Source organism: Dipodomys merriami, unplaced genomic scaffold (genome assembly GCF_024711535.1).
Source record: "Dipodomys merriami isolate MVZ:Mamm:240054 unplaced genomic scaffold, mDipMer1.0.p SCAF_60, whole genome shotgun sequence".
Lineage (NCBI taxonomy): Eukaryota > Metazoa > Chordata > Mammalia > Rodentia > Heteromyidae > Dipodomys > Dipodomys merriami.
In genome coordinates this window covers 6,945,661-6,969,597 of record NW_027206180.1, presented here as the reverse complement: position 1 = coordinate 6,969,597, position 23,937 = coordinate 6,945,661, and the positions used below count along the sequence as shown (strand labels likewise).

Below are 23,937 nucleotides of genomic sequence, written 5' to 3'. Positions count from 1 at the left end.
TGGCCCCTCAAGAAGCCTGGTGAGGCTCCTGGCAGGCGGAGCCTCAGCTGTGGGGTGCAACGGTGTCTGAAACCAGGCGCCCACAGGATGTTGAAAACCACAGGGGTCCAATGAGTCTGTGATCTGCAACAGGCCAGAGAGGCTCACCGGTTCCCACGGACAGATGCCAAGCCTCTTCCATGCAACCTTCCAGACCCACCCGCCTCCCATCCCTATATCAGAGGAGTGTCCTCGGGCCTGATCTGTATTTTCACTGAGCAGGCTGAAGTAGGCGGGCCGTTCTCCTGGTGTGTGTGGTGGTGGTAATGTGTGTGGTGTGTGCATGCGCGCATGCATGTGAAGAGTAGCTCTCACTCTCGGCTTTCTGTCCAGCGGTGCAGTCAGTGTGGCGTCAGGTACAGACCCCAGTGTCCAGGCCTTTACTCCCTTGGCTGGGCCGGTGGCTCCTTGCCCAAGCTAAGCTTGTGTTTCTCTTTTGGCTGTTTCCATGGGACAAGGCCAGGCCGTAGCCAGGGCTGGGCCGCACACAGGAAGTAGACAGGCCAGAGGGCTGGTCAAGTCACAGTGAGGTGTGGAGGATCAGGTTGTGTCCTACGAACACCAGTTCTGCTGCAGGGTGTGGTTCCAGCTTCTGGAAGGGAGCTCCTCCTCCCGCCTCATCCGCGGAGCAGCCCTGGGCCCACTTGGCTTCTCCAGCCTTGCTGCAGGTGCCCAGAGGCAGCTCTGCAGCCTGCTGAGCAGCTTCTGTGGAAGGAGCTGGTGCTGTCCTGGACAAGCCGCACCTGCCGCATGGCAGAGGGCTCAGGGTCTGGGGAAAGTTGGCACACATGTGCGCCTCCTGCAGGCCGCCTGGACCATCTGCCATATCCATAACTTTGTATGTGGGGAATTTATAAATATCAGAAAAAAGGGATCCCACTGGATCTGGAGGGGCCCGCCTGTGCTGGTGACACTGTTGAGCAGTGGGGGTCGGGCTCAGTGCCTCTCGCAGGGTCACCTGGCGTGGGGACAGGGGACGGGGACAGGGGACGCACATGAGAAATGAACAGAGAGAAATGGAGAGTCAGCAGCCATCGAACTCGTGGCCCGCATCACTAGTGACTTTACTGGAACACGTATCTACATTGCTATAAAGCCGCCTTTGTTTTATTGCACATCATAAAAAACCAACTGCACTGTATTTAAGATGAGGTCATACGCAGGATGAGGAGGCCCAACCTTCTGTGTGTTCCATACTGCTTCTGGGCCGCAGCTTTAACACAGGTGGGTGGAACCCGCAGCCACTCACCATGTCTGTTGGGGGGGTTTCAGACTTGAGCCCTGGTCCCCTGTCCCATCTGGAGACTGCTGGTGATGACAGGTGTCTGGGAGGGACACCAGGAGGCGCAGCACCTGGGTGTGGCTGTGAGAGGCGCGCCCGCCTGGTCTGCTAGTGGTGGCTGAGATTAGCCTGAGTGCCACCGAGCCGGGCAGGCAGCTGGACCTGACGTCCACCTCGGTGCACTCTGGGACAGTTGTGCTTTGGGCCTAGCGACCCTGACAGATGGGGAGCAGTCAGACCTCGTGAACACATGGGGGGAGACTGCTGGGCTAGGGGGAGACACGCTGTGCGACTGAGGGAGGGTCAGACCCTACAGGCCGTGGGAAGAATGGCCCCGCTGTGGAGAGCAGAGGGAAGGGTGCAGGCACGTCTGTTGTCCAGGCCCAGGCTGATGTTTGAGGGTGACATGCCTGTGGCGGCCTGACCCCCGCGGGCTCCAAGGCTCTCACAGACGGCCCGTGGACTGGAGCGGATCGGAGTGGGGGGATGGGGGCCTGTTAGTTCCGCTCCTTTCTCTTCCTGCCCATGCGCTGCTGCCCTCTCTTCTTGAGCTTCTCCTTCCGGGCTGCAGCGGTGGTGAAGGTGATGCACTGGGTGTCCAGGATGTCCAGCAGCTTGGTTGTGGCTATGTGGATGCCATCCCGCTTCAGCTCCGCCTGAAGCTCTGCCAGCTCCAGGGGCTGGTACTTCAGCACCTTCTGGTACAGGTCCGGCCTAGAGCGGACGTAGCGGCGCAGTGCCGCCTCCATGTCTGCTGTCTGGATGGCTGCCTGCGACGCGCTCAGCTCCTCCCCTTCCCCTGCAGACTCAAGGGTTGCTCCGAATTCGCAGGAAGAACTGGAAAGAACAGATGACATTTTGTGATACCCCTTGGACTAAGGGCAGGTTTGACAGAGGGAGCTTTTATGGCCCGGTGGAACCTGGCACATGGCAGGGCCAACCCCCAGGTCGCAAGATGCTCCTCAGCGTGCCCTGCGGGCAGCTGGGCCCCCAGGCTCTGCAGCTGGCTGGCTGGAGTTCCTCCTCAGCTGGAGAGCCAGGGTGGGACAGGGCCTGCTGCAGGGAGGGAAAGGGCTTTCTAAATCACCTGGGTTTCTAACAGCTCAAGCCTAGAAATCACTGGGCTCCTGGACTTGGGCTGACCCCCTCTCAGCCCCGCTGCTCAGAGGATATCGAGTGGTGCTGACCTGTGGCCTCCATCTGGTTACCTTTGTGAGCTAAAGGAGCTGTCACTGCTGTCCACGGAGGTGGCCACTGACTCCTGGGAGCCTAGGAACTGGGTGTCACCGGCAGGACCTGGAGAGGCTGGAGGTGGCCCACGGGCTGGTGACCTGCTCAGGAGTGGGATGCTTTCACCGGGCTGCAGCACACAAGGTTGGGGGCCCCTGGTCTTCGTAGGCCCCTTGGACCTTTGGGTCCCAGGACTCAGGGATGCCGTGAGCTGGGTGTGGCCTCTGGCGCTCGAAGGCTTGTCGGTGTCAGTGGTGAGGGTCTGGCTGGAAGGCACCTCGGGGGGCACCTGGGAGGGCTGGATCTCATCCTCAGAGTCTGACTCCAGGGTCTGGTGCGTATATTGGAAAATCTCCTTTAGTTTTAGAACCATCTGGCGTTTGGGCAATGGGCGGACTCCAAATCTGCACAGAGAAACAGAGCAGTGTTCACTTAAACACTGTGTGGCTACAGTCCCACTTCCACCCCAGGGGAGAGCATGGAGACCCGTTTCCCAGTGGAAACGGGTTGGCTTCGTGGGATCAAATAACCTGGCAACAAAATGCAGAAAGCCAGGCGGGTCCCTGCCCCAGCCACATGCTCCCTAGAGACAGACTGTAGGACCTCCCTCCCACACACAGCCCACTGCAGGGCCACGCACGGGACCTTCTGACTCCAGGCTTTCCAGGCCCAATTATGCACAGGATGGAAAAGACCAAGTATTAGAAAGCGCTGAAAGACACCCACCTGTCCAGTTCCTTCTTCAGCACCGGGGTCTCCATGATGGAGTACTGTGGCATGGGAGTTATGGGCACTTTGGGGGGCAGGTTCTTCTGATCAGCACCTTTGGGGTAAGCACAAGAAGCACAGGTCTCAGCATGAGGGAGACGGGCTTGTCACTACTTCCAGTCCTGGAAGTGTCACCAAGAGAAATACAGCATTGAAAGACTCCAGCCAGCAATGGGTAGATCAGGGCAGGCAACTTCTCCAAGTAAGATGGAGAATGACCAGTGAGCACAGGAAGGGGTGCCGTCATGGGTGTGTCAGTCAAAACCATATACTCGCGTGGCGGGGCACAGGGGCCAGAGTGGGGGTGGGGACGGGAGGCGCTGCGGTTGCTCGGGCTTGCCTGATCCCAGGGCTCAGGTGAGGGCTTCATCTCAGGGTGCTGCTCCAGACATTTTTTTTTTTTTTTTTTTGGTCAGTCGTGGGGCTGAACTCTGGCCTGGGCGCTGTCCCTGAGCTCTTCAGCTCAAGGTTAGCGCTCTACCACTTGAGCCGCAGCTGTGTATGTGGTACTGAGGAATCGAACCCAGGGCTTCATGCATTCTAGGCAAGCATTCTACCACTAAGCTGCATTGCCAGCCAAGGCCCAGATTTTTTTTTTTTTTAACAAGTGTCCAGGTGAACATTTAGATGGAGACCAGGCAGGCTGAGGAAAAGCTGACTGACTGGCTATGAAATAGATGTTGGTAGCTATCTGAGTCTCCTGTGCTGTGGAGAAGGGTCTGGAAGGCAGTGGGAGAGTCTTGTCCAGGTGAGCAAGGCCTTTGGCATTGCTTTTACCCAGCTCCAGACCCATTCGCGAAGTCAGTGTAAAACATAAGGCCCTTCCCAGGCCACTTACTTGGTGTCTCTGGCCTTGCTGGTTTCTGAGTTGGGGCATTTGGTGTCTGTGCTGCAAAAGGAGCCTCTGGAGAGTTCTCTTCCTCATCCCAGTCGTCCCACAGAGCTGGGTTCAGGAAGCTCAGCCTGCTGCTTCCTGGTGTGCTGGCCCGTGGGGGCCGCGCTGGCAGTGCTCCCTGGGCGGCCACGCTTCCCCGGCTCAGGCTGGTATCTGGGAATCCTGGGGAGAGGCGGCCACCACTGTCCAGGGCCTCCTGGGTCTGACTTCGGGGACTGCTGGTGCTCAGAGGGCCCGTCCGCTCCAGGTTCAGGTGGTCAATTGGAATTGGTGAAAGAGGCTCAACGTGCCAAGAGTAGTTACCTGCGGGAACTGGGGGGTCACTGTCCTGAAGGGGGCTGCTGTCAGCCGGATGGGAGGCCACCACCACCTCTTCCTCATCTTCACTGTCTCCAACTTCTACCACTTCACTCACGGCAATCTCATTTGGCAGGCCCAGCCCCGGTGGAGAATGTTTCTGGTACTGCCGAGTGAAATCGGGGCAGCTTCTTGTGGCAGGACTTGGTGCCAGCAAAGAGAGCCTGTGGCGCCTAGAGTAGGGGCAGCTGACGGGTGACACATGGGGCCTGGTGACCGAAAACTGTGCTGTTTCTGGCCCAGGCCTGTGTTTTGTGGAGGTCTTGGACAGGCGCCGAGCCTTCCTGTCTGCTGAGGGCCTCATCCTGAGGCTTGTGATTTGGGTCTGTGATGAGCAGTCACGGCTTCTGCCGGCCAGGGGGGTGGCAGGCACCAGCCACGACGTGTCTGTGGTGGCGTCCTCCTCAGGGCTGCTGTCCTGGTCACAGAACAGCTCAGGTGAACCTCTGCCACCCACCGTGACCTGCCGGTCTGGCTGACTGTCCCCTTCCTCTGGCTGCAGCCCGACTCCTCTCCCCAGTGGGCTCGGAGAGTCTTCCTGATCTGCGTCCACATCAATGGCTGGAAACAGCTCGGAGGACTTGAGGCTGACTTCTAGGACATTCCCTCCTGGGGGGTCGTTAGAAACTGACTTGGTTTTCGTGTGTTCAAGCTCCAGCTCTTCATCTGAATCCAGCAACAGGATGACTTCATCCTCTTTGTTCACATGGGATGGGGGACTCTGGGGCCTGGAGCTCAAGTGGTCACACTTTGACTGGGTCAGGTCAATGGGCTGAGGATTTTCTGGGGAAATGTGAATGCTCTTGTTTTTGCCTTTCAGTGTGGAACTCGGTCTTTTGCCTCTCTGGTGGCCTGGCTCCTTAAGTACTGTAAGGTAGCTATTATCCCTCTTGCGCTTTGACGGTTTAACTGGAGAGGCTGATCTTGGGGAAGCCATCTTGGAAACGCCACTGTGCGAGTGGGGCGCTGGCAGGGGCGTGTTGCCGATGTGGCGAAGGTGAGGCTGGGACTCGCTGGGACGTCCACTCCCAGGGGACTGTTTGAGGCCGCTGCACAGGGGTTGCTGAGGGGTCGGGGGACAGACTGTGTCTGTCCCTGACTCCTCGACCGTGTCGTTGTGCTCATTGTGACTGCTTGGTGTTGGGGACAGTTCAAAGAATTCATCTTGAGTTGACGCAAGGAGTCGCTCATAATCATGGACCGTGATTGGGTGCACGGGGGAGCCATCTTTACTCCCTGCCCGGCAGCCCGCAGAAGGGCTGCAGGAGCTGGCGCGTCCAGACATCTCCATCGTTGCCTCCTGCTCCTGGGTCTCTGCCTTCTCTACTTGGTCTGAGCACTGGTCCTGGAGCAGAAGGGGGTGTTTTGAATTTTCCCAGCTGGCTGGAGTCTCAGCTTTTTCTGGCCAAACTGACTCCGCTTGTTCTGGCTTTTCCAGCTTTTCGTCTCCCTGGCCTCCTCGCTGGGCAGGCTTTGTGCCGTGACCGTCCTCCCCGAGCTGACCCTCGTCCCTGTCTTTGTCTCTTGCTTTTTCCTCTTGGAGCAACTTCCGTTGAGTCGCTGCAAATTCATAAATTTCTTCCATTTCTGCTTCATTCACTTCTTCTCTGTCTTCTTTGTGGCCCTCAAATTTCAACAAAGTCTCTGCTTCCTCCTCTTCATCTCCCCACACTGACCTCAAGAGTTCTTGGAAATTCTCTGCTCTGCTTTCACAATTCTCATCTTCCTTCTCCTGTTGTTCACACTCCATGTCTGTCACAACTGGCACTTGTTCACACAGATAAGCAAGGTCACTCACACCAAACCTGCAACAGGAAAACTGGGTTACCAGTGCTCTGCACAGAGGCTTCTCTGGGCACTGGGGCCAGTGGCCAGAGCAGCCTGCATGAGGAACAGGTGCACCTCACTGTGGCCTTCCTCCACTCTCCTACACCCAGGCTTTCTGAATGCGAGGCCTCCACAGCTGCAAACATAAAAGGGGGTCGGACTTTCTGTACATCCCAGGAGTTGGCAGAGCAGTGATAGCAGGGGCTGACTTCCCCTGGCAGGCCCTCCAGACAGGCAGGGCTGCCAGCTAGTCGGTGCATTTTAGACCCCCAGAAAAGCACCTGAGGGCAGTGCTGCCTGGGATGAATGGGCCTTTGCCCCAGACACCCTCCCCCTCCCCTTGAGCCCTGCTGCTACTATCCCGACCTCGTGGGGACCATCGAGGAGGTGTGCTATGTGGGGTACTGAGGCCATGCGCCAGTCATAACATGCCAGAGAGGCCTTTCAGCCAGTGCTCCACTGACTTCAACTGCAACGCTCGATGCAGGGGGGCTGCTGGCCATAAACTTGGGGTTAAAAGATATAAACAAGACTGGAGGGCTCTGTTTTTTCTTCTTCTAATGTGTTTGCACTGGGGCTTGCCAGGCTGGGAGCTCTCCCTTAGCTTCTTTGTTCAAGGTTAGCACTCTACCCACTTGAACTAAACCTTCATTTCCAGCTTTTTGTTGGATCACTGAAGAGTCTCATGGATTTGTCTGTCAAGGCTGGCTTTAAACTATGACCCTCAGATCTCAACCTCCCGAGTAGCTGGTTTATAGGTGTGAGCTGCCAGAGCCCTGCTGGGAAGTCTTTTTGATGGCCTGCCAGCCCCTGTCCCTGACACTCAAACACTGTGGAGCACACAGAGTTAATCATCTCAACCTGAGGGCCAGAGTGTGCAGGTCGGGAGCCAGGTGGGAAGGCAGGTCTAGGTCTGCGGCATAGAGATACTGCAGGAATGCGCAGACTGCTTCGGCCCTCACGCTGCTCAGCAGGACACGCTGGGTTTGATCCCCGTCCTCCACAGCAGAGAAGCCTTCACGGTTTACCTAAGTACAACAAAATGCAGAGGCGTACTGATGGACAGCTGTTGCTGGTGTGGACAGTGATTGAGGGGCGCCCGTGAAGTTTCTGGCCTCAGAGAGCACCGGACCCCAGGAAGAGTGGGTGACACGTGTGACACTTCTTGCCCAGAATTCCGCAGGCTGGACCTTCATTTTCAAAGTCATAGTGAAGTGGATGTTCAAGGAACTGCTTGGTTTTCACCTGATAGATGTATCCTGGGCTCTAGAACCTTCTGACAAAAACATTACTGTTTACTGAATTCTTGTAAGTCAACACATTGGAGGAGACACTAAACCTTAGAGATCAATAGTGAAAATTCATAATGATGCAAATGGGGGAGAAAAGAAACAATTCTGGGGGCAAGAAAGGGTTTTTATTTAAAGGAACTGAAAATAGGACATTTCCCAACCTTTAGGCCATTTCTTACCTCCCACTTCTCACTGAAGCAGAGCATAGTGGGTGAGATGGAGGAGGTGGGAAGGCCAGGCAGGTGTGCGACCGAGGGAGGCGCTAGCTTGCTGCTAACCTGAGTACTTACATACTGAATGAGCAGCGGACATCGGGCGTAAAGAACAAACTTGTGGGCATAAAGCGTGTCCCCGCTGTCTGTCTGGAACTGGACATCGCTCAGGTGTGGGTTATTGACCATGGTGCCAAAGTCAGAGACCAGCAAGCGGAGGGAGTGCTGCAGTGAGGCAGAGGACAGCGCAGTGAGCTTCCTCCATCGCTGCTTCTACCTGGCCCTGAGGGCGCTGGGGAGGGCCAAGAGCCTTGGTGCTCGTTTGCACTCCACAAAGTGTCCACCAGGTGGTGGGGGGTCCCCGCCCCTGGGTTATGTTAAGGCCCTTGGCCATCCAGAATAAACCCACACCCTGAGCTGGAGCTGCTCAGGGACCTGCCACTCTGAGGCCACGGGAGGGACATCACCAGGTTGGTGCTGGGCTGACACTGGTCCTCATGGATGACACCCAGAACTCTATAAAGTTTCCATCTCCAACACAGGATACTGAACTGCTGGTTGAGACCAGTTCAAGACACCTGCGCACAAGGGCCCAGTAAGTCCCAAGCGAGTGCCTCAGTGAAACAGGCAATCTAAGATCCCTCTGGACCCCCAGGACGAAGCTGGCGATGGGGCTCAGCTGTTGAGGTATCCACAGTGTCCAAAGGCAGGAGGACAGCATTCTTTTCTAGCCTGACAAGGGGACAGATGAAGGGAATGGGCTCTCAGCTGCTCTATTCTGGGGTTATCAGGATATGTCCACCCTATGGAAAGCAGAGATCGTGGGGCACGAGCACCCGTAGTAAGACCACAAAGCCAGGGCAGAGCTGACAGGCTGGCTTGCGGCACACATGCCCCGTCCTTACCGAGGCGAGGCTGCTCCTCTCCAGGGGCTTCTCCTCGGGAGACAGGACAAACCCAGTCAGGGGAAGTTGGCTGGGCATCACATCCAAACCTGAGAGAAGGATTTCCACATTAAAACGATGTCAGGCCTGGAAGCCGTCGTTTGCCAAGCAGACCACATGGAAGGCAGGCCTCGCTGGACCCAAGGGCATCTTCATTTCATGCAGGCTCCTCTGACCACTTAAGCTCCCCCAGGAAGACAGACAAAACTAGGCTGTCTTTGGTTAAAGTTTAAGGAAATTGTGACAGACCTAAGTGTCTACATCATATTCACTTCGAGGAAACAAAAGAACCCGAGCCTGTGTTCTCTGTGTGCTGCCTTCACCCGGGCACACGGCGGGGGTCCAGCCTGCCTGGGAACTGGTGGGTGAGCCTCGACATCCCCCAGTCTCACCTTCTGAGCTGATGGGTAATGGGCTGGCGCTCAGCCCCTCCTTGGCCAAGTCCATGAGGTCCTGGAGCGCCTGGTGCTCCCTCTGGCTGGCCGACGGTGGTTGACAGCCAGGACTGACAGCAGGACTGCTTTGGAGGGCAGGTGGCTGTTCAGATAGCACCAGCTCAAGTTCAGGCTCCTGAAGGCGGTGGGAAACCAAGATGAGCGGTCACTGTGATGAACACACACGCAGCGGCAGCCCCAGGAGCTTCCCCTCCACTGTGTCAGCAGGCTTCCATCACGGCCCGAGCCTGCCTGTGCCTCCAGGTCTGTGCAAGCTTACCTGAAAGTTGGAAGAGCCCCTGAGAGCCCACTGCCCCTGGTGCCATCCGTATGGCTGCAGGCAGCTGAGCACTGGCTCAGTGCTGGAGCAGGGATGTCTGGTGCACGCATTTAGAATGCAGGTCCAGGGCCCCAGCTCAGATTTTACTGCATCCAGGGGATAGAGCCTGGACTCTATATTTAATTAATTTCAATTTATTTATTTTTGCCAGTTCTGGGCTTGAACTCAGAGGCTGAGCACTGTCCCTGAGTTTCTTTTGCTCAAGGCTAGCACTCTACCACTTGAGCCACAGCACCATTTCTGGCTTTTTCTGTGGTACTGAGGAATCAAACCCAGGGCTTCATCCATGCTAGAGAAGCACTCTACCACTAAGCCACATTCCCAACCCCTGGACTCTGTATTTTAAACAAACTCTCCAAACGCTAAATTTCAGGAGCCCAAATCCTCCCTTTTCTTTTTTTTTTTTTTTTTTTTTTTTGCCAGTTATGGGTCCTGAACTCTAGGCCTGGGCGCTGTCCCTCAGCTCTTCAGCTCAAGACTAGCGCTCTACCACTTGAGCCACAGCACCACTTCCGGCTTTTTCTGCTTATGTGGTGCCGAGGAATCGAACCCAGGGCCTCAGGCATTCAAAGCAAACACTCTACCATGGAGCCACCTTCCCAGCCCCAAATCCTCCCTTTTCTTAACCAGGAGAGCCATTTGGTTCCTCCAAAAAGAAATGATCTACAGCCAGTGTCCCTCTGACTTCCTCCTCTACCTCTTGGACTCTCTGCTTTCCACATGTGCACCGGGGCGGGGGGCAGGCTCACCCCGGCAGGCTGCTGAGGCACAATGAGGGGCATCAGGCCGTCCGTGTAGAAGGACTCTGCAGCCCAGCCTCGGGTCAGGGCGCTGCCCTCCCACAGAAAGTTCTGCTTTCCTTCAGGAAGCTGCAGGCACCAGCCTGCCTTCTCCCACTCTTCCTTGAGGATCCTGCTGGCAGGAAGCAGTGGTGTGCTGGTCAGTTCCAACTCTTCTGCCAGGAGCTGGGCCACGCGATCCTCGATCTGTCTCCCTGTGGTCTCAGAGTCCTGGACTAACAACTGTGGTGGGGACAGCAGGACTCTCTTCTTACGACTCTTCTTCTCTAAAGATAAACAGAAGGGACTCAGTCAGCAGTGGATCTGTTTACCATCCTGGTAGCCGCCAGCATTAGCTCTCAGCCAGGCAGTCACACATACCTGCTCCTAGCCTTATCTGCTCTGAAAAAGCACTTTCCAGGGTGAGTGCAGGCACGGCGGGACTCTGCTCCATCTCAGACCGGGATAGAGCCATGGCCATCAGCATGTCTTCAGATAGAGGCTCTGGCTTCACCTTCTGCCTCTTCTGTGGCTCCTTGTTTGTGGCTCTTTTCCGTTTCAGACCTCCGGTGTAGTCGAAGCTAAAAAGCAGAGAAAGTGAGGGCTTGTGCCGAGTCCTGCCTGTTTTCCTCGGAGCGGAGAGGGAAGGGATCAAGGTGTCCCTCACACACTGCCATCCTCTTTCTGGTATTGGTACCAGGCTCAACTCCGGGCCTTGCGCTTGCATAGACTGCTACCATTTGAGCCACATCTCTGGCCCAGAAGCCATCACCACCTTAGACTTTCACTGTGCTGATTCTATTCCACATGAGCCCATTCAGTCCTGGGCCAGAGGTTCTCAGCACGGTCCTGACTGGAGGGTCTGGGCTGTTTTTGGCAGATGGACAAAGCTGTCATTGGTATCTACACAGCCAAAGATTCTGGTGAAGCCACTGCTCTATAACTCTTAAGTTGGCTCCCTGGATATCCAGCAGATTCTGTTACTAAAATCAGATGCACTCAGAGGCAGCCCTGGCCACACTGGCCACGCGGGGGTGGGGGGCCCTCGCCTCCTGCAGACCCCATGGAAGTGCCTCTGTCCAGCTGCTCTGGGAGCTGAGGTGCAGCACCCCTGACTCCAGGGAGTTTGGCAGGAAGGAGTCTCTCTCTGGCTGGAGAGGACCCCTGCTACCTGCATGAGCCGCAGTGAAACAGGAGGGTGCGGTGGGAAGTAGCTGTGAGCACAGACTCAGATTTCCTGCACCGCAGGAGTTTCCACCCTCTGTTTTGCAAAATCTCATGCTCTTCCCTGGAATGGGAAGTCCAGACTTTCTCAGGCGAGGCCTCAGATCTAAGCAAGCCGTAACTCAAACCCAGGTTTCTGAGAACCTGCATACTAACCACAGCCACCAAGCGGGAAAGAAGCGGCCCAGGGGCCGGCACCCTGCCTTCGTGGGGGCAGAGCCTGGGCTCAGGGAGCTATGTGAGGGACTCGGTGGAGGAGGCCTTTAGGCCCGCCCATGCCTGCTTTTGGAAGCTGAAATGCCTGGGCGTGGCTTAGCAGAGGGAGGTACAAGGTCCCCTTGGGGGTGCTCAGTTTCTGTAGCTTTCTACTAACCAGCCTTCTAGAAGGATCCACATACATCTAGTTTCATTACTTAGAGGCATTTTTAAGGTAGACATATTTAATCTGAGAGGCAAGCAACTGGCTTGGATAGTCTGTTGTAAGGCTTCAAGGCTTCCAGTCCCAGGACACTCATGTGGATATGCTAAATATAGAAGGTTCCAGGGCTAGGAGAAACCTGTGTCCTCTGTGATCTCAGCTGTGGCCCAGCCCAGAGACCCTGAGCCATGTGCAAGGCAGTTGCCAGGAAAAGCAGCCACCACTTTTAACTTTCCCTTCACTCTTGCTAACTGCAAAGAATTCCCAAACATAGAAAGGCCTGGGCCTTTGTTCCCTGTAAAGCTCTGCTCACTCAGTGTCCTCGGCAGGAGGGAGCCTGTGGGCAAGGCTGACTCTTGTGCCTGGGGTATGCATGCCAGGCACCTGTGTCCCAGCTAGAAGATTCTTTATTTTAATATGCATGCATTCATTCATGTAAATTACAACATAAATAAGCTCAACTCTGGTTCTGTTTAGTCAACTCTTTGAACTCTGCAGAATAATCTGACACTAACATTATGAAAATCAAACTAAGTTGGAAATGGAGGCTAAAGCAAATGCCAGATCCAGCCAGGAAAATTGTCAGATCGTGGGACCAGCAACATCTTTAGGAACTCGAAAACACCAAAGGGTCCTTTAGCAACCATCCTCATGCACACGCAGACTCCTCTCCCTCAACCCCTTCAAGACTGGACTTGATTTCCTCCCCAAATGTGTAATTTCCAGGACCCATGAGGACCCTCCAACATGACAGTAAGCTTTTCCAAAAAGTATAATTTGAGCGCAAGCGCTGCATTTGCCTCGTCTTACCTGGGAGCAGGGGGGTTGCTGCCCGCCCTGGGCTCGGCTGCCTGCAGCCGCACAGCCTGCAGCAGGAGCTGCGGCCCCACCTCCATCCTCACTGCGCACTGCTTCAGGTGACTGGCTCTGCTCTTGGGGCTGAGGAATGGTTTGCCACAAATGGGGCATTCTGGGATCTGGGGTGCAGAAGACTTCTGTATCCCTTCAGCCTCATCCAAGCACCTGGAGGAAGTCAGCACATACAGGAGCCGCTCCCCAGCAGTGTGGACCGCAGTGCATGCCGGTCCCACACCAACAGGGGCTTAGCAGGGCCCAGAACCAATCTCCTCACAGTCTACGTGTCTCCTGCGGCAGCCCTGGATGCCAAACTAGGTATGTGTTAGCAGCGGTAGCCAGATACTCCCAAGTATGGCCCCAAAGAACTAAAAACACTTGTTCAAGTATATAAAACTTATGTCCACAGCAGCTGTAATCAACAAAACACAAAAGATAGAACTAAATGTCCACCAAAGAGGATAAACAAATGTTCTAGCCATACAATGGGCTGTTACTCAGCTGCAAAAAATGAATGAAACCCATATATGCCACATGGATGAACCGTGAAGAGTCTGTAAGTGGAAGACACTACTATGATTCCACTGAAGCGATGCATCCACAATTGGCAAATCCAGAGTGACAGACTTTTTTCAGGAGTGAGAAGCAACAGTATGAAAGACTGCCAAAGTGGGGAGGTTTCTTTTTGGGGAGATGACAAAAAAATCCAGAACTGGTAGTGGCAATGGTTGCACAACTTTGTCAGTGTCAAAACAGCTACCAATGAATTGTGCACTTGAAGTGGGTGACATACATATGTCAGTTTTACAATGACATCTCAGCAGAGCTATGTGTGATGATAGCAAGGGCATCCTCACCTGTGTGGTATTGTCCGGCGGGGGTGCCCTCAACGGTGCCCCTACCTGTTCACATGCTGCTCCCTGCGGGTCACGGTCATCGTCGAGAGGTTCTTGTGGCACATTTGGCAGAAGAACAACCCCTTCTCCTCCAGGCCGTCGTCAAACACGGTGGTGCCTTCCCTTCCAAGCTCCTGCTGCAGGGCCAAGGCCACCGCAGCGTCGCTGTCTGTGGCAGGGAGTCTGGGCTCAAACCCTGCAGAGAAGCATTCAAGATCCATGAGTACGGCCTGGAGGCACCCCCAGAGCTCTGTGGCGTGGACACAGCCTGGCAGCACTGGTGTCGGAGGTGTTGCCAAGTGAGGAGTGGGCACTGTGAGCTCTGAGAATACCTCTTCCCAAGTTTCAGTACACACGGGTTGCCTAGGAAGCTTATTAAAGGGTAATTTCAGAACCAGTTGCAGTGGCGTAAGCCTGGAATGCTAACTTGGGAGGCAGAGACAGAGTTGCATTTCAAGGCTGGCCCATGGAATTAAGTGACTTGAGCTGGGAAGGTGGCTCAGTGGTAGAGTGCTCACCTCCCATGCATGAGGCCCTGGGTTCGATTCCTTAGCACCATATAAGCAGAAAAAGCTGGAAGTGGTGCTGTGGCTCAAGTGGTAGAGTGTTAGCCTTGAGCTGAAGAGCTGAGGGGTAGCACCCAGGCCCAGAGTTCAAGCCCCATGACCAGAGGAAAAAAAAAAAAAGTCTGTGAGACTCCATGGGAGCCAGTGTCTGGAAACAGTGGTATGTGTTTGTCACTCCAGTTACAGGGGAAGCACAATGGCAGGGTACAGTGACCCGCTTGAGTGTAAAGAAGGAAAAAGAAAAAAAAAAAAAAAAAAAAAAGCAAGGGACTGTTCTACAAGTCTTAACTTTAAGAAACGACTCGAAGCTGTGGGCTAAAAAATAAAAAAAACTAAAAAGGAGACTATATGAGCTGCAGCAAAGTGCAGCATGTGAGCTTATCCTAAACTTGTTCAGATAAAGCCCACAAAAGATATCCTTGAATTCCTGGACAACTGGGGAAGGGGGAATATAAAGTAGACATCAGGCAATGTTTGTTTGTTTGTTTGTTTTGGGTCCAGTCATGGGGCCTGAACTCTGGGCCTGGGCGCTGTCCCTTAGCTCTTCAGCTCAAGGCTAGCACTCTACCACTTGAGCCACAGCGCCACTTCCGGCTTTTTTTCTTTTTTCTTTTTTTTGCTTATGTGGTGCTGAGGAATTGAACCCAGGGCCTCAGGCATGCAAGGCAAGGACTCTACCACTGAGCCACCTTCCCAGCCCTCAGGCAATGTTATGAATTAGGCGTAATGATAGAATTGTGGCGATGTAGGAGCGTCTGAGGGTGAAATCTCATGATATCTAGCTTTTTCAGTTGATGCAGAAAAAAAAAAGGCATGTTTGTAGAAACACAAAAAAATACGTGGAGCATTCTAAACCATTTTGGCCCAGATTGCTGCCCAGTTCATAATCACAAGACAAGATCTGAGAAAGTAAAAGGAAAAAGATTTGTGTGTGTGTAGGTATCTGTTACATCTGAAAGAAAGCTACAGGTGACTCAGTTGTTTGTTTGTTTTGGTTCCGGTCGTGGGGCCTGAACTCTGGGCCTGTGCGCTGTCCCTCAGCTCTTCAGCTCAAGGCTAGCGCTCTACCACTTGAGCCACAGTGCCACTTCTGGCTTTTTTCTTTTTGCTTATGTGGTGCTGAGGAATCGAACCCAGGGCCTCATGCATGCAAGGCAAGCGTTCTACCACTGAGCTACCTTCCCAGCCCCGACTCATTAGTTTTTAAAAACTTTTCCTTTAAGGCAAATTTTTCTAACAAAAGGGGAAAAAAAAGGAGGAAAGGGCATCCTATCAAGCAAGCTGAGGGGTAGCTCACGCGGCGCCTTTATTATGGGGCCACATCCGGTGCAGCAGGGAAGGGAGGTGCCGCACAGCAGCCCCGTCCACAGCAGGAATGAACTCTGGCTCCTTCTGCCTCACCTCCTCCAGAACTAGAAGACAGAACATGCTTGCCATACCGTTTCCTGCCACCACCTCCTTGTAAGGGCTCTCTGGGCCTTCTTCTTCTAGGGCAGCCCCAAGGATGTTCTCTTCGGAAGCATGACTCAAACGCTCAGGGTCTACTCTCTTAAACTGTTGCATCCGCTGGACAGCCAGCTCCGCGGCGCGGCATCTGGATGGACCTGGCCTGGCTGCTGTCAAACAGGATGCGGCAGGCTGGGAGTCACCATCAGGAGCACTCTCTGGCAAGGAGGAAAGTATTTGCAGCAGCTGTTCTCTCTGGACAAAGAAAAGACTTTCCCCCAGACGTAAGTGAGCCTCAAGCCTCCAAGGGGTTCTTTGCCAATGCATTTAGGCTTGACTTGACTTGCAAGCAGTAGCAGGACCGATGTCTTGTTGGAAATCAATGACTGGGGACGGGGGAGTGAGTGCTGAGCAGTTTGGGGGTTCTTTTGGGGTGATAAAAAATGTTCTAAAGTGAGGCTGCGGTTGCACAACTCTGAATGTACTAAAGTATACTTTCAGAGGGCATTTTAGGAATGTGAAAAACATCTCAATGAAGGTAGTATGGCAGAAATATTCATGACAAATGTTTATCTCGTTCTAGCTCAGTTCTATCACCTGGGATCCACAGATGGCCTTCAGTGGAGGTCCTGAGGTCTCTGAAGCTGGGTGTCCACCCCGCAGTACATACGGGCGGATCAAGGGCAGCGTGAGGGCCAGCAGTGGCTCCGGAGGAGCTACAGCCCTGACCAGGAAAAAGTGTTCCCTCAGAGCAGGAAGTGAAGAGGAGGAAGATCTAAACCAAACTCAGGAGCCCAAACTCTTGTGGTATGTTTGACATGCAAGGATGGTGCTCAGCTGTGTGTGACAGATCTATGGCGTGATATGCCAAGAGTAGCTGGGCAGGAAAGCTAAGCTTTACACACCCACACCCACACCCACACCCACGGAAAAAAAGAATAAAAGATCTCTGCACACCCTTCAACAGCCTTCTTAGCAGCCTAATCAAATTGGCTACTTTGGAAGGATTTCAAGAAAATATGAAAAGTGGCATGTAATCCTGTCAAGTACATCATGCAACTATTCTTAGGAAATTCTCAACCAACTAAAGGCTCTAAATATAATCATAAAGAAAATTCACAAAGGGGTTATGTTTTCCATGACTGATATTTGCAACAGGAGTGGGCAAGCTAGTTCCAGTTCTTGGCTGCTGGTTTTTTGTCAATAGTTATCTTGGCACAAGGCCTCGTCCGCCCTTCTCTGTCAGGTCTACAGCTGCGGTCAAGCCCACCCCATCCTCTTCTCCACCGCTCCCTGCATCCATGCGACCCTGGACACTTGCAGAAGCCCCTGCCAGTGTCAAAGTCTGCACAAGCCTCTCTGATAATATACAGTGTATTACCTGCATATAACCTGTGCGTATCCTTCCACGTTCTTTACATCACCTCTCCTTTCACAGAATAGCTACAACACTACGTAACTAGCAGTTATCCTGTATTGCTTAGGGAATAAAGGGAGCACTTGTTACTTACACAGGTAAGTTTTTCTCAAGTGTTTTCCACCTGAGGTTGGTTGAATCCTCAGATCTAGGACTCACAGCTAAGGAGTACTAGCTACAGTTGCAACACAGTTTTTTTGTGTGTGTGTGCTGGTCCTGGAGCTTGATCTCAGGGCCTGGGCATTGTCCTGAGCTGCTTTTGCTCAAGACTAGACTTGAACTACAACACTGCTTCTGGATTTTTCTGAGTATTTTATTGGGAGACAAGAGTCTCACTTTCCTGTCCAGGCTGGCTTCAAACCGTGAGCCTCAGATCTCAGCCTACTGAGTAGCTAGGATTACAGGCCTGAGCTACTAGTGCCTGGCTTTTCAAGGTTTTCTGATCCTGTTTCAAAACATTACAAATCACTTCTCATAGGGCTGGGAAGGTGGCTCAGTGGTAGAGCGCTTGCCTTGCATGCATGAGGCCCTGGGTTCGATTCCTCAGCCCCACATAAGCAAAAAGCTGGAAGTCACTGTGGTTCAAGTGGTAGAGCGCTAGCCCTGAGCTGAAGAGCTGAGGGACAGCACCCAGGCCCAGAGGTCAGGCTCCACGACTGGACCCCCCCCCCAAAAAAAAAAAAATCACTTCTCATGTCCTCTGGAAAGGTCTGGAATAACTCTAGCTTGGTTACCTGTCCAGATGTTCTGTGCCTTTTCCGAGAGCACAGGAAAGTCTGGAGCAGGAGCAAGCACATCATCTTCTCCGTTCACGGCGGGAGTGGGTTCGCTTTCTTGTGACTTGATTGCTCCTTGCTGTTCAGTCCTAGTGGCCTGGCTGTGTGGAGGAGGTTTCTTCTCCACAATGCCTTGAAAGGTCTTCTTCGTAGCAGGTTGTTTGGTCTTTTTCAGTTTGTTTCTTATCTGAGTGCTGTTTGAGGTCTTTTGTGGTTTCTTTTCTGCAAATACTTCTTTAGTTCCATTTTTTTTTACCCTTTGGAAAAAGCTGGCACAGAGTTCTTTAAAATCATCATCAGACTCATCCATCATCTGACCAGTTTTAAGGCCCTCAGATTGATCTTTAGGAGAGCGAGGGCCAATCTTGGAGCATATCCACAGCCAAGAAACCAAACCTGTGCTTAACCGAGCTGAGCTTCCCCCTCCTGACCTCCCCCTGCTTCTCACCCAGCCACTGAAGTGCGCACAGCTGAGCTAAAATATTGTGTTCCTCTCTGTAATTATTTAAATATCTTTCTGCAAATTGGACCCACAGTTAAATAATAGGTTTAAAGCCTCCCTCTGTTACAGGTTCATAGCTGAAGAGTATCTTGTTGTCCAACAGCTGCCTCTGAGCTACAATATGTATGAACGTGGCATTCAGATGATTCTCCCAAATCTCCATTTCTCATAAAGGACGTGGGTTCATTCAACTTCACATCTGTAGAAAATTAAAAGCATCAAAGTATAACTAGACAATTGCTAATTTATGCTATTCCCCCCCCCCCCAGGAAGGTAAAAGAGCATGTGAGATAGGGCAAGTCTCCAGAGTAACAATTCTATCAAGTGTGTGGCACCACTTGGTTAACACGGACCTACCAGACAACAGACACCTGCCAACAGGCAGAAAAATAACGTACATCATGGGAGAGTGGTTTTTACTGAAAGCTGGAAAACAAACTCCATGAAGGCAAGCTGTCACAGAAGCAGGATGACCATCAAGTTTAGGGACCCTATCTCCTTACTCGGGCCTAACACCACCCCCAGCTAAAAGATTTATCAGCAGAAAAGGGCCACAATGATTGATATGCCACTTTTCTCCATCTTCTCAGGTACTGATGACTATAGTGAAGTATATATGCAATGTTCGGATTTGGAGGAAAAAAAAAACCACAATGATCCAATGGCAAAAAGTTCCTCATATCAAATATAGTAATGCAGTCCCCACTGCCCAGGAAATATGATTACTTATTTAGTTTTTCAAAACTGGACAGATACACTAACCTAGATTCTGCTTTGTATTGGCTGGCCCTTCTTTCAGAAGCTTCCTCTAATCTTTTCTTTCCTTTTACTTGGCTTTTTCTTTCTTTTTTTGCTTGTCGTGGGGCCTGAACTCTGGGCCTGGGCGCTGTCCCTTGTGCCACAGCGCCACTTTCAGCTTTTTCTGCTTACGTGGTGCATGCAAGGCAAGCACTCTACCACTGAGCCACCTTCCCAGCCACTTCTGGCTTTTTTGGAGTAGTTTATTGGAAGATAAAGAGTCTTACGGACTTTCTTGCCCAGGCTGGCTTTGAACTACAATCCTCAGATCTCAGCCCCCTGAGTAGCTAGTTTTGCAGGAGTGGTGGCCTTGCGAATCTTTTAAGTGGGTCCTCTCCACTCCCCTTTGTTCTCTCTCATCCCGTGTGGTTTTCATGGGTTATAATCATACATAATACATAACATTTATTGTATGCTGTGTGTGCCAGACATGATTCCAATTACTGTTAAGTTCATTTCATCCTTAAAACAATCCTATACAATACAATCTACTCATCATCTGTTCTTTACAGGACCAGAAACAAGCAGGATGAAGAACTGGCTCAATTCACAGTTTTTGAAGTGGCAGGGCAGAAAATAAAAAACTGAGGCAGTGTGGTTCTAGCCTACCAGCGAACGTGTGTGTGTGTGTATGTGTGTGTGTGTTTGCCAGTCCTGGGGCTTGAATTCAGGGCCTGAGCACTGTTTGCTCAAGGCAGGCACCCTACCACTTGAGCCACAGCGCCACTTCCATCTTTTTCTGAGTATGTGGTGCTGAGGAATCGAACCCAGGGCTTCATGCATGCTAGGCCAGCGCTCTACCACTGAGCCACCTTCCCAGCCCCCCAGCGCTTATATTTTTATTCATCAACTTCTCTGTCTCCAGCTAAGTCAACACTTTAGGAGGGCACAACGTCCGGATCTATTACATTTTCCTTGGTGTTCTCCTTCGATAATGGAGAGCTGGACGAGTAAGTGCTCAACAACCATCTGTTGAATTCATGAACTTCGAAGAGCGTGACATCGGAGGGGGGCGGGGGCGGGAGGCGCGGGGCTGCGGGGCCCGGCACGGCAGGCCCGTTTGGCACGCAGGTTCCACAGGCCACTGGAGTGCTCGCGTCTCCGCTGCGGACCACGATAACGGATGCCTCCAGGCCGCCAGCCACCGGGCGGCGCGGGGACCGGGACCCCGGCCGCCTCCGCCTCGGCCCGCGGGCGCCCCGAGAATGAATGGGGGGGCGGGGCGGCCGCTCCCGCCTCCCCAACCCCACCACCCGCCGAGGGGGAACGGCCCCGACGGCCCGAAGACCCCGATCGCGGGGCGGGCCCCACCGGCCGCGGGGCGGGCCGTGACCAGGGCCCCACCGCCCCCGACGGGCCCGGGCCCCGGGCCGCCCAGCGCGGCGCCGCCCGACTGCGGGGGGCCCAGGCCAGGGGGTCGAGACAGGAGGCGGGGGAGCAAGGCTCCGCCGCCCCGGGAGAACGAGGCCGACCCGGGGTGACAGCCCTCGCCTCCAGGGCGCGGATCGCAGCCCGAAGTCCGACTCCTCCTACCTCCGGCGCCGCGGTTTCGTCTCAACGGAGAGCCTCGCGCCTGCGCCTGCGCCGTCCGTCCGCCGCCTGAGCGAGGGAAATGGCAGGTGCGCAGGCGCAGAGCGCTCGCGCCCGCGGCAGTCGGGGACCAGGCGCCAGGGGGAGGGGGGGAGAGGGGAAAGCAGAGGCTTAACCGCTTTCCCGTCGTGCTTTGCGGGCGCGCCGCGGCGAGCGTTTCCGGACGCCGCGGGGCGGGGCCGGGCGGAAGCGGCGTCTGGCTGGCTGTGTGTCCGGACGCGCGCGGTTCGAAGACTGGTCAGTGTGGCGGGACTCGGGGCGGGGGTGCGGGAGGGGAGCCGGCCGCCCTCGCGGGGCCCCCCGAGCCTGTGGGGAGCGAGCGGCCTGGCAGGGCCGGGCCGGCGCGGCGTTCGCCGGGCGTGAGGGCCCGGGGTCGCGACCCCGGGGTCCGTGAAGACGTCTGCGGTGTGCGCGTGCGCGTCCGGCGGCCCCGGGCCCGTGTGGGCCCGCCGAGGCCCCGCCGCGGCCCCGCGGCCGCCCGGCCCGAGCGCCAGGCCCCAGCCCTTCCCGCGCGCTGCGCCCGCCGGCCTCGGACCCCCGGTCAGGCCGCGTCTGCTTCCCGCGGACCGGCGAGTGGAGCCGACCCGCTCGGGGGTCGCTCCTCAGCCGCTCCCGGCAGTGGCGCCCGCGGGCTGAGGGAAGTCCTGGGTAGCGCTGGATCTGGCCGCTTGTGGATCCCGGGACGTGCCGCCGTGGCAGCCCCTCTGCACCCCCTCACCAAAGCTAATGCCCCACGTCGATGGGAAAAAGAACAACAGGCTTTTTTTTTTTTAATTGTAAAGATACTATACAGAGGGTTACAGTTACATGAGTGAGGTAATGAGTACACTTCCTCGTGAACATTGTTACCCCCTCCATTGTTTTCCCCCTACCATCCCCTCCCTCCCTCCCTTCCCCGAGGTTTTTTTTTTTTTTTTGATTGTGATTAAGTGATTACATAATTTCCCGAATTTCACAGTATTGTGGAATAATGATGCTCATTGAAAGTCACAAGTTCATTCTAACTTTCCTGGAGCAGATTGTCTATCACAGTCTGTAATATATAACGGTGCTCACATGTTATACACCATACATGTGATCAGCAGCATGGGGATATTTAGTAGTGGTTCGACCAGATGAGTGGGAGTTCTTTGTTTCTTAAGTCCTGTTAGTTTTGTCGTATCACCTAACATTTTTGATTTAGCATCCACTTATCAGGGAGACCATGTACCGTTTGTCTCTTCGTTCTTGGCTTACCTCGCTCAACATGATTCCTTCTAGCTCCATCCATTTCCCTGCAAATGCCATTATTTTCTCATGTCTTTTTTTTTTTTTTTTTTTTTTTTGTCGGTCGTGGGGCTTGAACTCTGGGCCTGGGCACTGTCCCTCAGCTCTTCAGCTCAAGGCGAGCGCTCTACCACTTGAGCTACAGCGCCACTTCCGGTTTTCTGGTGGTTTATTGGAGATAGGAGTCTCACGGTCTTTCCTGCCCGGGCTGGCTTTGAACTGCGATCCTCAGATCTCAGCCTCCTGAGTAGCTGGGATTACAGGCGTGAGCCACCAGCGCCCGGCTATTTTGTCATTTCTAATGGCTGCATAATATTCCATTGTGTATAGATACCACAATTTTTGGATCCGTTCATCTGTGGTGGGGCATCTGGCTTGTTTCCATATCCTGGCTATTGTGAACAGTGCTGCAATAAGCATGGAGGTGCACGTGTCCTTGTATCCTGGTTCCTGTTGTTCAGGGTCGATGCCTAGAAGTAGTATGACTGGGTCGCAAGGGAGGTCAATCTTTAGCTTTCTAAGGACCCTCCAGACTGCTTTCCAAAGTGAACAACAGGCTTTTGATCAAATCAAAAAGGCCTTACTATCAGCCCCAGCCTCGAGCCTCTCAGATGTGTCCAAACCTTTCACTCTATATGTGGCCCCCCATGCCATAGAGACAGTCGTCCGCCAGCCCCCTGACCCTTGGCTTTCAAATGCCCGGATCACCCACAATCACGGGGCGCCTTGTGTTAAATGTTAATCTTGTGGTTTTTGCTTTTAAAAATGCCTGTAACCGCTGCTGGGGGCTCTCTCTCTCTCCTCGTGAGGCAGAGACCCGTTTGGGCAAACGCCCAATAAACTCCTCTTGCTTGTTGTGTCGGCTGGCCTGGAGACTGGGCTTCTGGGGCGCCTTCCCGTTGACGAAAGTATCCTAGGAAACTGGGGTCTTTCAGCAGCTCACTCCCGAAAGCTCCCCTCCGGCCTGTGGGGGGCTGTGTGCACCTGTGAAGACGGGGCGTGTGCACCTGTGAAGACGGGGCCTGTCTGGGCGGGGCGTGTGCACCTGTGAAGACGCCATGGGGGCACCTGTTGGCGGTTACGCGGGGCGCGGCTGTGCCTCTGTGGAAATGTCGTGGAGGCCCCCCTGCTAATGATGCTGACAGAGAAAGTTACGTTTTCTCTTTTCTTTTCTGTCAGTCGTGGGGCCTGAACTCTGAGCCTGGGCGCCGTCCCTCAGCTCTTCAGCTCAAGGCCAGCAGCACTCTACCACTTGAGCCACAGCACCACTTCTGGCTTTTTCTGCTGAGGAATTGAACCCAGGGCCTCGTGCATGTAAGGCAAGCGCCCTACCATTGAGCCACCTTCCCAGCCCCAAGAAAATTAAAATTTCATATTGTAAAATTTACCCTTTTAAAGTGTGCTGCAATTTAATAATTTTAAGTGTATTCATAAGGTTGTGGGCCTATCATCAACGATTCTCAACTAGGAAGGGCCGTTTGTGTTAGTAATCATGTCTCTTTCCCTTTTTCCCATACCCTGGTACTCATTAATTTTTGTTTGTTTATTTTTGGGTCTGTCCTGGGGTCTGAACTCCAGGCCTGGGCGCTGTCCCTCAGCTTCTGTGGTGCTGAGGAATCAAACCCAGAGCCTCATGCATGCAAGGCAAACACTACCACTGAGCCACCTTTCCAGCCCTAATTTTTTTTTTCCTTGATGGTCTTGGGGCTTGAACTCAGTCTCTTGCTTTCCTGTGGCTATTGCTTACAGCCTGAGCTCTACTACTTGAGCCACACCTTTATTTA

The 23,937-nt window shown here is 53.8% G+C and overlaps 1 protein-coding gene across 3 annotated transcripts; it reads right to left on the bottom strand.

Moving 5' to 3' along the window:
* Positions 1–1,058: 1,058 nt before the first annotated feature.
* LOC138814579 (structure-specific endonuclease subunit SLX4-like) lies at positions 1,059–20,916 on the bottom strand. 3 transcript variants are annotated; one of them, XM_070003585.1, is made up of 15 exons: positions 20,831–20,916; positions 17,956–18,698; positions 15,798–16,022; positions 13,799–13,988; positions 12,852–13,064; positions 10,781–10,980; positions 10,370–10,686; positions 9,239–9,416; positions 8,808–8,896; positions 7,981–8,127; positions 7,260–7,426; positions 4,158–6,376; positions 3,278–3,374; positions 2,530–2,955; positions 1,059–2,158 (listed from the first exon to the last, which is right to left on the bottom strand). In XM_070003585.1, the coding sequence occupies exons 2-15, from the start codon at positions 18,308–18,310 to the stop codon at positions 1,819–1,821; spliced, it is 5,163 nt and encodes a 1,720-aa protein (XP_069859686.1). In that variant the 5' UTR covers positions 18,311–18,698; positions 20,831–20,916; the 3' UTR covers positions 1,059–1,818. The 3 variants fall into 3 exon arrangements, with proteins under 3 accessions (XP_069859686.1, XP_069859688.1, XP_069859689.1); XM_070003587.1 differs by lacking the exon at positions 20,831–20,916 and adding an exon at positions 20,206–20,289; XM_070003588.1 differs by lacking the exon at positions 12,852–13,064.
* Positions 20,917–23,937: the final 3,021 nt, after the last annotated feature.

Excerpts from the sequence above, each read along its gene's own strand:
- LOC138814579 (XM_070003585.1), bottom strand. The coding sequence starts at position 18,310 with ATGATGGATGAGTCTGATGATGATTTTAAAGAACTCTGTGCCAGCTTT. Across the intron at positions 8,897-9,238 it reads ATTACCCATCAGCTCAGAAG|GTTTGGATGTGATGCCCAGC; the intron begins GTGAGACTGGGG and ends TCCTTCTCTCAG. Across the intron at positions 6,377-7,259 it reads CTGCACACTCTGGCCCTCAG|GTTTGGTGTGAGTGACCTTG; the intron begins GTTGAGATGATT and ends TTCCTGTTGCAG.